Source organism: Blastomyces gilchristii (assembly GCF_000003855.2).
Source record: "Blastomyces gilchristii SLH14081 genomic scaffold supercont1.2, whole genome shotgun sequence".
Classification (NCBI taxonomy): Eukaryota; Fungi; Ascomycota; class Eurotiomycetes; order Onygenales; family Ajellomycetaceae; genus Blastomyces; species Blastomyces gilchristii.
This window is the reverse complement of record NW_003101681.1, coordinates 1,084,266-1,100,666: the sequence shown is the minus strand read 5'-3', so window position 1 is coordinate 1,100,666 and position 16,401 is coordinate 1,084,266. Positions and strand designations below refer to the sequence as shown.

The 16,401-nt window shown below is 28.2% G+C and overlaps 2 protein-coding genes across 2 annotated transcripts; one reads left to right on the top strand and one right to left on the bottom strand.

The window, feature by feature from the left end:
• Nucleotides 1–3,485: 3,485 nt before the first annotated feature.
• BDBG_16259 (uncharacterized protein) lies at nt 3,486–3,826 on the top strand (the record flags this gene model as incomplete). Its single annotated transcript, XM_031724250.1, has 1 exon — nt 3,486–3,826. A coding segment is annotated over one exon (341 nt), but the record flags the coding sequence as incomplete, so codon positions are not given.
• Nucleotides 3,827–6,264: 2,438 nt separating this feature from the next.
• Nucleotides 6,265–6,717, bottom strand: BDBG_16258 (uncharacterized protein; the record flags this gene model as incomplete). The annotated part of the gene is made up of 2 exons (XM_031724249.1): nt 6,265–6,495; nt 6,649–6,717. Coding segments are annotated over 2 exons (300 nt in total), but the record flags the coding sequence as incomplete, so codon positions are not given.
• Nucleotides 6,718–16,401: the final 9,684 nt, after the last annotated feature.

Sequence of the window (16,401 nt, the reverse complement as noted above, 5' to 3'; positions counted from 1 at the left end):
TTCAACCCGCACATCTTGGTTTTCCATGCCAAGACACTATCAGATGGCCGCATGTAACCATTCAGTCACTGAGGTATAATTTAAACTATTTTATTAAGCAGAAAATTGCATACAGCATTAAAAATAAAGATAAAAATAAAAATAAAAATAGAGAAAAAAAATGAAAATGAAAATGAAAAAAAGAGAGAAAAAGAAAAAGAAGAAGAAAAAAAAATTTATTATAATTATTAAATAAAATCTCTCTCTTTATAAATAATTTACTACTGTTATTAAACTGATTAAACTATTCTATTAAGCAGAAAATTGCATACACTATTAAGGATAAAAATAAAAATAAAAATAAAAAAAGAGATAAAAATAAAGAAAAAAATGAAAGTGAAAATAAAGAAAAAAGAGAAAAAAAAATTTATTATAATTATTAAATAAAATCTCTCTCTTTATAAATAATTTACTGCTGTTATTAAACTGATTAACAGATAGACTGACTGCTGAGATTATAAATTTCATGTTTGATCTCATTTAATCTGATCTCATACATTTCTTGATGTGAATTCTGCTGAGACTAATCATTAAAAAAACATGCAAAGTAACTATATATCAGATCTCAAAATGAGATCATAACTTAGAAAAAATAAGAAAGTGATCTTATTTGATCTCATTTAGTTTCATTCTTAGCATAAAGTTACTATTTTTAGAAATTTTAAGGTTTTTTTTAGACTATTTTTAATTTTTTAAAAAGTAACACTTTTTGATAATGCTTAAATGAGATTTAAAGTCATTTAAAGCAATAAAAATAATTTAAATTGAGAAGTGAAAATCATGGTCTCATTTGGAAAATGTGACAAGAGTAGACAGTAAGTCTCACTGAAACAGTATGAGACTACTATCTAATGTTAAAACAGTGTAATGAGATCAGTTAAATTGATAATGAGACTATTAAATATTCTGATTCTGGTCTCAGACACGGTCACACAGTCAGTCTATTAACAGAATTATAAATTTCACATTTAATCTTATTTTATAGCAGGCTGTGCTTAATTAATAGATTATTCTGTTATACTTCACTGAGAGTATATACTTCATGAATTTCATCTTGTATATCTGAAACCTCTGTCAGAGTTCTTATTCTTTCATTTCAGAGCTTTATCTTGTATATCTGAAATCTCTGTCAGAGCTCTTATTCTTCTGTCTCAGAGCTTTATCTTATATATATATAAATATTCACTCTTATTGAGATTCTTGTATCTTTTCTCTTTCTTCTCTAATATTTTCTATTTTATTATATAAGTTCTATATTCAATACTGATCTTTTCAGTATAGACTTATTATACTTAAAAAATGTTTCTCATCTTCTTATTAGAAATGATTATTTATTAAAGAGAGATATTTGAAATGTGTAATAATATTTAAGAATAAGAAGAAATGACTAACTAAGTAAATACTGAGTCTCTGCTAGATAGATAGAAGCTTACTTATTAGTTACTCTGCCTCTGTAATAAAATCTTATAAAGAGAATATCAGTGAAAGATCTGAGAGTTCTAACACTCTAGATATATGAAATATTTATATGAATATACTTCATCTGATTCTGAAGAATTCTTAAATACAGAAATAGATACTGTACATCTGATGAATGATATAACAATATCTACTGATAATATAAGAGAATTCTTGAATGTAAGTATGAATATAGTGCTGCAGTGACTTTAAACAATGTTGAAATTACAGCAGTAGTAGATAGCTGATATACATGCAAATTAATAATATCAGTATAAAGAAATTCAATGATTAACTCAATAAGAAATCTCTGTGCAGATGATTTTAACACTGACTGAATCAGAGATAAATACAATACAGACACTGAAGAAATATCTAGATATCTCTGCATACTTTAATACTTCTAATCTCACTCTCTATCTGTTATGAAGATTGAACATGCTTATAAAACTAAGTGTAGACAGAGATGTCATTGATTTATTAATTAATCAGAGTTAGTATATCAGCAGTCAATTAAGAGATCACATGAAGTAAAAGTTTCACTTATAAATAAAGATATGTGAATCAGTGTCACATATCTTTGATAATATTATTAAGTATCTTGATGTTATGTTCAGAGATACTACTACACAGTAAAAAGTATTAGATTAATTATAGAGTGTTTAATAGAGAAATATTTCTCTCATAATATTCATCTCTGACTTTGACATCAAAATCTTATTATTATTATTATTCTTCTTCAATTATAGATGTATGCAGTCAGAGACTATGATATCTACCTGAGAATCTTTAGTTCTCAGAGTGTTTCCTATATCTATAGAGTCAACTATTATACATTTATCAATTTCAAATATGCAAAATTAGAAAATTCCAGCTCAGAATACAAAAACTGTTTACAAATTACAGTATTTCAACACCTTATGATACTTTGAAATCATTTGAAAATATCATGACAAAGGAAAAGAGAACATAGTCTTAAAGATAAACACATTTAATAGATAGATAGAAAAGAACAGAAAGAAACAAGTACAGTAAAGAGAGACTATAACAAAATAAAATTATTAAAAGATAGTGTATAGCTGTTTTAACAGACTATATCTAATCAATTTCTGCCTCTTCATATTCAGATACTTCTGAATTCAGTCATTTTCTTATAGCTGCTTGAGTTTCTGATAGAAAGTCTATTAAGTATTTAATTCCTGTCTCAGTTGAGAATAAGAACCTCATATTTATATGATTCAAAGGTTGCTTGAGCCAGCGTACAATTACAGGCGTACGCCGGCTTCTTATATACGTTATCTAAATTAACTAGTGGCCGCTAGGGCCTCTTTATATTTGTAAGCGTGTTCAGAAGCGTGTTTGAAAGCAGCTGTGTTATTATCAGCTGGTTGTACATTTTTCTGAATCACATCCTCTCTCATCAGATTCAGTCACACTCACATGACCATGATGTACACTCTAGCTTCATGTGAATTAGTGCGTCACTAGTGTTTGTAATAGTGTAGCCTATCTCTGATTCAGCTAGTGTTCTGTATACACTCTCATAAAGAAACTTTCACTATATTATATTACTTATTTACTAACTTTTTTCATTCTTCAATCATCTTCTTCATCATCATCATTCTTAAATATTATCATCTTATCTCAGATTTCTACTTCTTCTTCTATTCAACTCTTTCTATCTATTTATCTATTACATTACACATATTTCTGACAATGACTCTCTGTTTTCATAATAAGTATTATTATAGTGCTTATATCAGACAGTTCATTAGCAGTAAGTGTAATGCATTGTGAAATATGATCAGAACTTGTTTATCTTCTAATAATTGTCAGAATATACTACTATGAATAGCATATCTTCTTCATCTTCTTATATACTCAATCTTCTTTTTCTCAGCAGGTATCTGATTATGTTTTTCTAATCATATTTTTTAATTGTTTTACATGACTGTAGATGCTGATATATTTATTTTTAATTTATATAGAATCTTTATATGTTGACAGATCTGTATTCACTGATAATTATAATCTTAATATTGAATCATTGATTGAGAACTTGAAGAATATGATAATGAAGAAATTATCTATATTATATATAATCAGATCTTCTGTGTCTCTCTCTGCTCTCTCTGTTTCTTTCTCTGCTACTTCTTCTCAATCTTCTACATCTATCTCTGTATCTGATTCTCCTGCTTCTGCTATCTCTGTTCTTATAACTCTCACTCTTACTACTTCTGCTTCTTCTGATTCTGCTATCTCTGCTTTCATTATCAGCTCTTTCTGTTTCAAGAAGATATTGCATAGACTTAATAAATTACATTTCTCAGTGTGTACACTTCTGCCCTTCTTATCAATCTCTAGAATAATTTATTATATAAAGACTGTATATAACATAACTATCTGAAGCTCAGCTGTGAACACTGATTATTATATTTATTTTAAATATTTATAATGAGATAATTACTTATTTATACTGAAGAATCATCTTCTCTTTTAACAGTGTTAAGATTGTAAGTCTTTCTTTTATCATCTTCTCTTTCTAATACTGATTTTCCTGTTCTTAGAGGAAATCATTATGAGTTTTATTATATATGAAGTTATAATATTCACAGACATTAAGAAACTTTTTATAACTGTTAAATTCAATATTATAAGTATATTCACTCTGATGAATAACTTCAGAATAATCAATCTATATTAATCTATTCTCTGATATTTATCTTTTAACTTCATAGTGCAGATGAAGAATATCTGTGTTTTTAGAAACAGAAACATAGATATCATACACTTTTACATCTGTAAGCATGAGACTTATACACTCTGTCTGAAATGTTATTATGAAAATGAGCTGTTTATATACTGTGTTCTACTTTCTGTATTCTCTCATGTCTCTCTCTCTCTTTCTGAGAAGTCTTATACATGTTGTAATTATGTGTACAACTCTAAGATCAGCAGATGTTTATTCAGTAACTGTTCTCATCTCTGATTTTACAGTTTTCATACACTAATAAGAGTTCTTAGTTGCTTCAGTATCAGAGATCATTCTAATCAAAGATGATTACACTGCTGAGACTACTCTCTTCTACTCTTAAGCTTTTCTCATCACTTTCTCTCTCTTCTCTGTAAGAAAGATTGTGTATACACTGAGTTATAAGTATTCAGTCTCAGATGACTTCTGCTGTTATTTGTTTAATTCTGTATCTTCTTCTTCTTTCATTTCTTCTATCTCTGCTTTCTCTATCTTGACTTCTGATTCTGCAGGTTTCATGCTCTTCTTCAATTTTTCTACATATATATATACACATTTCTATATTGACATTTCAGTCAATCTTGCTATAAATGACATTAATGTTATATACAAAGCAGTAGAGAAATCAGAGATATATACAGTATTATTACAAGAGTAGCTTACAACTCTTGAATCTCTTACAGATCTTGAGTTTTGAGATTTTCTTTATTTTTAATATTTTTCAGATGATGTGATGTTGAAAATAGATTAAATATATAATATAAAAAATGAATAAGATATATATAATAACATTTATCTTTTTCAGCTGACTTTTACAGTTGATAATCAATTTATTATTTCTTCTTTTTTTCTACACTTTTTCTTTGTCTGCTAGTCACTACTCTTATACAATCTCTATATAATACAGTGTTCAGTGACTAGATTCAGCAGCTTTCATCTTTTATAATTCTGTCTTATACATTATACTGTCTCTCTTCACTCACTCAGATTACTACAGTAAACAGCTTATTAAAACTAATCTCATCTGATCTCTGAGCATTCTCAGAGATTAAGATAACTTAATCTCACATATCTGTGAATATTTCAGATAATTCATTCTCTGTGATCTCTGTAATTAAATTAATGTAAACAGTTAAATTTAACTCTGAATCTCTTTTTCTTCTGTAATCTAACTTATATACAAGTCTGCTACTTTAAAACTGCTCTTTATCATATTGCATCTACTGTCTGCAGTATATTATTATACAACTGACTACAGTCTCATCACTTATTAAAGTGTGATATTCATCTGATTTCTTCATTACTTCTCATTCTTTCCTTATAATTATGAAAAGATTAGAATAAGTGAGATTATCTGATTTGTAAGTATCTATGATTTCTCTTACTTTGTAAGACTTTTCAATTATAAGTCTCTTCTTTTTCAACACTGATGATAGTGCTGTAGATGATTATAATCTACTTAGATCTTATATCTTTACTTTTATAAGTTATGAATTATTTATTAAGTTGTGTAAGATCTGTTCCTCTGGTTCTTTCAATGTGTATATTCTCAGAGAATGTGATTTGAGTATTTTATATAACTTAAATTATCTAGATTGAAACTTCTCAGAACTCTCATTGTATATGAGAACTTACATTCTCATCTTAAGACTTGATTTCTTAACTAGTAAGTCTTATATTCTTTTCAATTGAATTGCTCAGTTCAGAAGTAACTTATTAGCTTTTACATGTGTGTGGCTGATCTCTTTCAATCTTAGTTCTATGTCTGCAACTGTTGTGTCTGTAACTGCTGTTTCTGCTGTATCTGCAACTGATGCATCTGCAACCACTGTTTCTACTGTATTTATAACTGCTGTTCTCTTTCTCACCTTTTCTGAAGCATTCTTCAGAATGCGCGGATGCAATTCATACAACAGATAGAATAATGAACACTTGAAGACTGCATACTGTTGAATTCACATGACTAATAGCATCTGTCTGAGATATTCATTGCATAGTCTCATAGGCTTGCTTACTAGATATTTCATCAGTATATTATTCAAGATTTCATTCAAGTATTTCATCTTTCTGTTCATCTGTGAATGATATAGCATTGTTCTATAATGTCTTATCTGTAACTGGCTTATAAAATGTCTTATCACTTCTCTCACAAGGTTTGCACTGTTATCAGTTAGAATCTCATATGATATTTCATAGTTGACATAGATCTCATTATATAGAAACTTTGTCATCACCTTCTCTATTATCTCTGAAACTGCTTTCACAACTGATCAGTCAGTAGTGTAATCAATAACAGTAATTATTCATTGATTTTCATTTGATATTTGTGATAATATATCTATAAGATTCATCTCTCATTATTTGAATGATTGTATTATACACTTTATCTAATATTACACTTTCTTGTGTTCTAATCCATTCTTAGATTCTTTTACAACCTGGCAATTCAGACACTTGTGAGTATATGTCTAAATGTTCTCAGTTATACTTGATCAGTATACTCTTGATTCAAGTACACTTATAAGTTCAGAGCTTTCTAAGGGACTGAATTCCTTGTACATGTGAGTTACTAAGTTATGTTTAAATAAATATTCTAGATAGAGAGCTTTCACATATTCTAGATCACAGTAAAGTACAATATTATTTTTCAATTTTCTCAGCTTAAAGTTCAGAAGTATCTCTTCTACTACTTTTATAAGATGCTTATCATCTGACATCTTATCATTCTTTAAGTGAGAGATTATTGTATTCACTCATTCTGATTTCTTATACTTTCTCAGTGTGTTTAACATGAACTTCTCTTATATCTGATTCACAGAACTCTTACTCATGAAATCAGATCTGTGACTAATTATATTAGATATCACAGTATTCAATTTCTTTCAGTATTTGATATGAAGATTATATACTTAAAAACTCTGAGATTCAATGTACTAAGTGTTTGAAAGATTTTATCATTAATTATAGATAGATAAGACTTTCATAATCTGTGATTACTGTTATTATATATCTGTTATTAATATATCTATCTTATAATATCAGTATATGCTTGATTACTAGTAATTCCTTTTCATACACTGAGTAATTGAGCTCAGCATCTGATAGTTTTCTATTATTATATGTCACTGAGTGCAGCTTACTGTTCTTACTCATCTGTAGAAGAGTGTCTCTGATAGCTCATTTAAATGTATCTGTCTCAATGTAGAAAGATTTATCACAATCTGATTGAATAAGCACTGAGAATGTTATTATACATTCTCTCAGTGTGAGAAAAGCCTCTTCATATGTAGTATTTCAGATAATTGAATAAAACTTCTTCTTTCACAGATTTGTATCTATTTCTCTTAAGAGATCTGAGAGTGATACAGATATTTATATGAAATTCTTGATAAATCTGTGATAATATAAGATTAACTTAAGAAACTGTTATATATAATATACATTTCTTAGCTGTGATCAATTTGCTATAACATTCAATTTCTCTGAAATAAGATATATACAGTCATAACTTACTACATATTCTATGAACTTTAACTCTTCTGTTTCAAACACACACTTTGTTGATTTAATATAGAGCTTATACTCTGTCAGAGTTATAAACACTTCATTAAGATGCTTCAGATATTCATTATATAAGTTTGAAAAGACTAGAATATCATTGAGATATATAAGATATGAGATTTTATTCTGTTTATGAAGAATTGTATTCATCATTATTTGAAAGATAATAAGTGCATTTATCAGATTAAATGATATTATCAGAAATTCAAACTTTTCTCATTATATATTAAATACAGTTTGTGAAACTGACAGTTTATCTACACAGATCTGTCAGTATTCTGAGAGAAGATTAATCTTTGATAGATATCAGATGTTTTCAATCATATTCAACTATTATTGAATCTGTGATAGTGAATATTCATTCTTGATCATAAGCTTGTTAAGTGCTTGATAATTGATACACATTCATCACTTCTCATCTGCCTTTTTCATGAATAGAACTGAGAAGCCTCACATACTTGATGAGAATTATATGAGATCATGTTCTAGAAGGTCTGTGATCTGACACTTCTGTTCTTTAAGATGCATTTATGACAGAGAGTATACATTCTGATTGACTGGTTTCACATTCTCTGTGTCAATCTCATGTACAAATCCTTGTTTCAGCAGCAATTCCAGTGAAAGATCTGTTTAAAAGATCTTTTCATACTTCTTCAGAAGCTTCTTCATATGCTTGTTCTTCTGTATATTCTTTATCTTGATTTTCTTCACTTTCAGATTCTGTATGATATACAGAATACTTTCAGATAAGATCTTATAAATTATTCTCTTTACTTATTAATGTGTAAGCAGATTTAATCTATCTATATCAGAGACATGAAATGTTCTTCTCATATCAGTTGATAGAATTGTATGAACTGTTTTCTTCTTATTAATTAACTGTATATAATACATACATCATTGAATCTGTGAATTGAATCTTTGAAATCAATTAAGTTTAAGAATAAGGTTGTATTTCATGTTCTGCAGCTCTCATACTCAAATATAGTAAGATTATTTTTCAAAGTGCAAGAGAACTCTTACTCTTACAGATAATATTAAATATCAGTTATCAGATATTTTTATACATCAGAGATTGTTCACTCAGTGAACTTCTTTCAGTCTTTAGATTATATAATTATTAATATATTGTATAGAAACTTCTGTATCTGTTAACACTTTTACAGTCATCTCTCAATTCTTATTCAAGTGTTCTTTATATATTAACATTTCAGGTCTCAAGACATTGAGATGAGTATTTACTTCATTCTCACTCACATCTCATTCAGAAGCCTACTTTCTCTTGATATTAACAGAATTCAGAGAGTCATCTAACATGAGCATCTCTTTCACTTTAAAGACTTTTTATAGAATATCAGTGAGTGTCTCTGAGCTCACTAATTCTGCTAGTTTTTTAACTCTCTTACTTCTCTTAACTGTGCATACTATGTGCAGTCTTTTATATTATAAATTTAATATCTGCAGTTGAAGCAAGCTCAATACTTATAATATCAAGATTTTCACTCAGAGAATCTCTTTTTCAGAGAATTCAGTGCTTTAGCAATAACATTCAAATCTAGATTCATTGTATCTAAGTGTGTGACTTGTGTTATAGAAGTCTGATTACTCATTCTCTGCTAAGACATACTCAATTGCAGTATTTTCTGTCATAATTAACTCACTTGTTCTCATATAATGAGAATATTATATGCTTCTTTCATCATGTCTGATTATAAGGTTAAGCATTTTTATTCTGCTCTCAACTCAGATGTAAAATCATGAATAAAGATCTATAAACAGAAAGATGTTGAAAGCTCTTTATTCAATATAAGATAGTGTAAACTGAAGTGTGTAAAGTATGATGTAAGATTACTCACTTATCTACACTTAGTGAAGTATTTATAATACTTATCTTATATATTTACTATCTCAAAGTTGTACAAGATTCATTTGAAAAACTTATTTCATATTCATGAGAATGAATATTGTTTCAGATCTGTGAGATTCATCTTTTCATCAGTTATTTATAATGACTTTGCTTTTTCATGTAAAAACACAGCAGATCTTAAGACTTGTTGAAATTCTGTTAACTATCTATCTGTAAGTTTGTATTCAATCTGATAATATAATCATATCTGACTTAGTCAGCTGATTACAGCATTATTTTTTCAGTTGTTATTGAAGCTTAATAGCTCTGACAGATCTCTTAGCTTGATGTATTTCATGTTTGAATTCTCATTCTATGCAGTGATCTCTGATGATGTGTACACTTCTAAAGAGATTGTGAATAATTATGATAAAATCTTCAGATTCAGTGTAGTTATCTGTAAATATTCAATCTCTTACTACAGGTCTAAGACCTGGTTTTCTCTATTCTTATTAATGATGGTGATTGTGTTGATAAAGCTCTTCATAGTGAATACTTAATCTGCAGTGAATGTCAATTGTTATTTAGCTTTCATCTCAGTCTGCTACTATGTATACAAGACCTTGATTTCATTTAGAATTCTTGTACATGTACAGAGCTTCAATTTCAGTTCAGTGATTTCAATTACTTTTCTTACTACTTTGAGTAAATTCTCTGAGAGATTCTGCATATCTTTCAGTTCAGATAGCAGAGAAGAGTGTTTGTATTAGCTAGAGAAGATATTCATTTCAGTGATTTCTTGTTAATTATACAATATCTATTATTATATCACTATATTATTATATTACTATATTGTTATATCACTATATCATTATATGATTTCTGTTATCATTATACAACTCTGATGATAATTACCTTCTCTTTTATTCTTTCAGATAGAGAGTGATCTTCTTTAAATCTGATTCATTACTTGCATCTTCTTTCTCACACCTCATTCATTCACATACAATACATAGCATTCACCTGGGTGTGGAGTTTTCTCTCAACAAGTGAAGCAGTATCAATCAGATACTCTTTTACTCACTGCTCTTTATACACTATCTTTTGAGGCATTTTTAGAACCACACTGGCATGATAACTATGAATCACTTCATAGATGGAATTATCACGCCCTGGAGAAGCCTGCGCTTCTCACCAGTTTTTAGACATACTATCAGATGTGATTCAAAGGTTGCTTGAGCCAGCGTACAATTACAGGCATACGCCAGCTTCTTATATACATTATCTAAATTAACTAGTGGCCGCTAGAGCCTCTTTACATTCGTAAGCATGTTCAGAAGCGTGTTCGGAAGCGGCCGCGTTATTATCAGCCGGTCGTACGTTCTTCCGAACCACATTTAATTGATTTAAATCATACTTCTTCTTTAATCTGACTCTGAGACTATTGTATAATGCATAATGCATTATAATATGCTCAGGACTTTCATTTATATTGCAGAATGAGCACTCTCTTGAATCAAATCTATTATCAAATCTTTGTATATAGAATTTGAAATAATCATGTTCTAGTTTCAGCTGAATTATAAATGAGAATATTTTCTTTTTACATTTAATTGAACAAGATTTCCACTTTGATTTTGTCTCAAATCTTGAATAATGTATACTCTTCTTTTGTTTCTGCTAGCTTTTATTTCACTTATTTAAATAAGATTCTTTTATCTTTCTCTTTATAAAAGATCAGAACACTGTATTTTGAATAGATCTGCTTAATTCTGAACCCTTTTTTACAGCTGAATCAGTCAATTCATTGCTATGAATATTCATATGAGCAGGAACTCAATGCAGATGAATTATCAGTTTTGATGTTCTTTTCTTTTAAATTTTCAAAACAGAGTTTAAAATCAGTTCAAGATTCATTTGATCATTATGAATCTGACTATTTCTAAGTTTTTTTAAAGCAGCTTGACTATCAGAGAATATTGATGTCTCTTTTCAACTATTTTCTCTTTTATAAGATTTTATTTCAATGAGTTTGAAAGCTTTCACTATTATAAATAGTTCAGCATCAAAGACTTCAGATTCACAGCCTAAATTTCAGAAATCTGAGATAAAATTAATATTATCTTCAGTATAAGCAATGTCTGTGTCTAATCTATTCAAATTCTCATTTTTTGAGTCATCTGAGTAAATCAGAATAGAGTCTTTTATATTAATTGTAGAGATCTTCTTCAAATGCTGTTTATATTCTCTCTCTTTAGGTAGTTCACTTATAAGTCTATGAGAGATTTCAGCTTTTCTCTTCAGAGAGATATCTTCTCATGATCAATTTTCTTAACATTTAATGAAGAAAATTGATTTTTAATAAGTGAAGATAGTCTATACAGTTGAGAGGGCATTTTCTTTAAAGCATTATTCTCATTTCAATCAAGAAATCTATTTCAATTCAGTTCATTTCCTGAGTTAACTGATGAAAATGAAGAAGAGACTCTTTCTCTGATTATATGATTTAAGCTCATCTTCATGACTCTCAGAGCATAGTTCATACAGGCCTTTTCAAATTGAATAGCAGGAGGTGAAATTGAAGCTTCAATTTCCATTGCTTTAATAGAAGATGATTTAAATGCTTTCAGAATTCTTCTCAAAGCTCTGTTTTGTAGACTTTGAAAGAGTTTAGTGAAATTACCTTGATTGTTTCATCAAACTTGAACTTCATACATCAAAATCTTAGAAGCAGGCAGTCAATCTTGAGAGAATTGAATGAAGATTAGTATGCTGAAGAAGATACTAGCTTTTAAACTGTTATAAGTTCTTATAAGTATTGATGAAGTTTTAACTTATGAAGTCTTTTATATATAGACTGACTATGTGATCATGTTTAAGACCAGAACCAGATTTTTTAATAGTCTCATTATCAATTTGACTGATTCCATTACACAGTTTTAACATTAGATAGTAGTCTTATACTGTCTCAGTGAGACTTACTGTCTACTCTTATTATATTTTTCAAATGAGATCATGATTTTCACTTCTCAATTTAAATTATTTTTATTGCTTTAAATGACTTTAAATCTCATTTGAGTATTATCAAAAAGCATTACTTTTTAAAAAATTAAAAATAGTTAAAAAAACCTTAAAATGTCTAAAAATAGTAACTTTATGCCAAGAATAGAACTAAATGAGATCAAATGAGATCACTTTCTCATTTTTTTCAAGTTATGATTTCATTTTAAGATCTGATATATAGTCACTTTGTATAGCGGGCTGCGCCTGATCAATTATATAGACTATTTCATTACACTTCACAGATTTCACTGAAAGCTTCAATTCTCAGTCATTCTCAATCACTGATTCTCAGCCATCATGAACACATATAAATTCTCCCGCCTCAAAGCTCCACCGCGTACATCATCACATACACATATAAATATTCACTTTAATTACTGATTCTCACACTTTCTCTTTCTTTTTCTTCTTTAATGTTTTTCACTTTATTATATAAGATCTATATATTATATCAATCTATTCAGTGTAGACCTCTTACACTTAAAAAACATTCATTATCTTCTTATTAGAAATGATTATTCATATTCGTCATCTTCTTATCAGAAATGATTACTTATTGAAAAGATATCTGAACACATAATAATGTGTAAGAAATAGAAAAATGATTAAACAGTTAAGTGAATACTAAGTTTCTGAATAGAATCTTGCTTATTAGTCACTCTGACTCTGTAATAAGATCTTATAAAAGAGAATATCAGTGAAAGACCTGAGAGTTCTAACACTCTAAATGTATCAGATATTCATATAATTATACTTCTTCAGATTTTACAGATATCACATATCTGATAAATGATATAATCATGTCTAATAATAATATAAGAGAACTCTTAAATGTGAGTATAGATGTAATATTACAATGACTCTGAGTAATATTGAAATTATAATAATAATAAATAGCTGACATGCATGTGACTCAATAACATCAGTATAAAGAGATTCAACAATTAGCTTAATAAGAAACTCATTCAATTTTAACACTGACAGAATCAAATACTATACAAGTATTGAAAGAATACTTAAATACTCTTACATATTTTAATACTTCTGATCTCACTCTCTACTCATCATGAAGATTGAAAATGCTTATAAAACTAAGTGTAGATGAAGATGTCATTGATTTACTAATTAATTAAGATTGATATATTAATAAATAATTGAAGAATCACATGAAACAGAAGTCTCATTTATAAATAAAAGCATGTGAACCAGCATTGTAAATGTCTGACAACATTATTAAATATCTTGATGTTCTGTTTCAAGATACTGCTATGTAACAGAAAGTGTTAAATTAATTACAGAGTATCTGACAGAGAAACACTTCTCTTATAACATTCATTTCTGACTTCAACATCAAGATTCTAGAAGTAGATGATTAATCTTGAGAGAATTAAATAAAGATTAGCATGCTTAAGAAAGTATTAACTTTCAAACTCTTACAGACTCTTATAAGTGTGAATAAAGACCTGACTTATAAAGACTTCTGCACACAACTTCAGACATTGAATGACTATCTTATCAAGCTTAAGAGTATACAGAACAGTGATAGAAGATGTTACACTTCAGTCACTTATACATCTATACTGAAGAATAACAATAATGATACAGATGTCATGAACTGAGTAGACTCAAATATTCATACATAAGCAAGAGTCTCTGCTGTCTGAAAAGACTTTTAAATTTCTGAGATCACTTCTGAAGAAGTCACTGACTGACATCAATGTGAGATGTATATTAATTATAACTAATCAGAACACATTACTTTCAACTGCTGATTAATCTATATACCTTCTCACTTGAGAGAAAGATCAGTATCTTCTTACTTAAGAGACAGATCAGTGTCTTCTTACTCAAAGAATGAATCAGTATCTGTCTGTATTAACTACATTGCATTAGAGAAAGATTTAGAAGATAACTATAAGAACACTCTGATGAAACAGAGAAAAGATTAGCTTCTATTCAAATTCATAAACAGAAGCTTAAAGAGATCAGATAATAATAATTTGAAGAAAAGATAATAATGAATGCAATTCTTATATCTACTGTGATGAATAACATGTATAATATAAAGACTATAATAGATAGCAGTCTATGTCACTATGCAATGATTAAATCTTCAGTTATAAGATATTACAATCTTCAGTGTATCTTCTTATCAAGACTCTGAGTTCTTGTAGAATTTAATGACTCAAAAGATGTTTGCACTTATTACATGATGAAACTAAACATAGATGTCAGAGAATATCAATGTGAAGATGACTGTACATATGAAGTTGATAATCTTGATTATAATCTTATATTAGAACTTGTCTGACTATCTGAATAAGACATCTTATTAAATGCCTGAAACAGAAGCTTAATATTTCCTAACAATGATAGAGTTTATAAAGCTGATATTTACAAGACTATGAATCTAACACAGATCTCTGTCAACATCTATGAATTACTCTGAAAAAGAAGTCACTGAAAAGATTACTGATAGTAGAATTATATAACAACCTATTTCATCAGTCTGACTGATATTAAGAAAGCTTTAGAAAAGTTATCTTATACTACAGTAATGAATTCTCATATCAAACTCTCTTAATAATATCATAAATATCTAGATATCTTCTGATAAGATAATATTACAAATATATCTTTCTTATAAGACTCAGAAGTGAATCACAGTATCAAGTTAGAGAAGAAGAATAATAAAGACTCTGAATTATTATAAGACTTTCTTTATAATATATTCTGAGATGAACTTCTTCTTCTTCAGAAGACACTCAATAATCTGTTAAATAAGAGATTTATATATATTAGTAACTGTTCTGCTGCAGCTTCTATTCTCTTTACAAAGAAATCAGATGAAGAACTCTGATTCTGTATGAACTATTAAGAATTGAATAGATTAACTAAGAAGAACTGCTATTCTTTATCTCTGATCAATGAAACTCTAGCTCACATTGAACAAGCTCAATAATTTATAAAACTAAATATTATTACTGTATTTTATAAGATCTGTATCACTGAAGAAGATAAATGACTTACAGTATTCTAAATATATTATAATCTCTTTGAATGAGTAGTTACACTCTTTGAATTAACTAATACTCTCAGTACATTTCAGAAGTATATTAACTAAGTACTCTGAAATTTTCTTAATGAATTTATATCTGTATATCTCAATGATATTCTCATCTTTACTGATAAGTTCAGAAAAGAATATTAAGAACACATGTAAAAAGTATTACAATAATTATAAGAAGCAGAACTATCAATAGATATTGATAAGTGTGATTTTGAAGTCAAAAGTACTAAATATCTAGGTTTTATCATAGAAGCTGACAAGAGAATTCAAATGAATTCTGAGAAAGTCTCTGTCATTCTTGAATACAAAGCTCTATGTACTGTGAAAGATATATAAAGATTCATTGAATTTACTAACTTCTATCAGTGATTTATATGAAACTTCTCAGATATCATAAGATCACTTACAGAACTTATTAAGAAGAACTCAGTATTTCAGTAGTTAGTGAATACTGAAGCTGCATTTACACAGATGAAGAAGATATTCATTAATATCTCTCTATTAATAATATTTAACTTTGATTATAAAATAATCATTGAAGCTGACTTCTCTGACTATGTCACAGAGAGAGTAATATTATAATATAATGATAAAGATATCTTATAATTATAC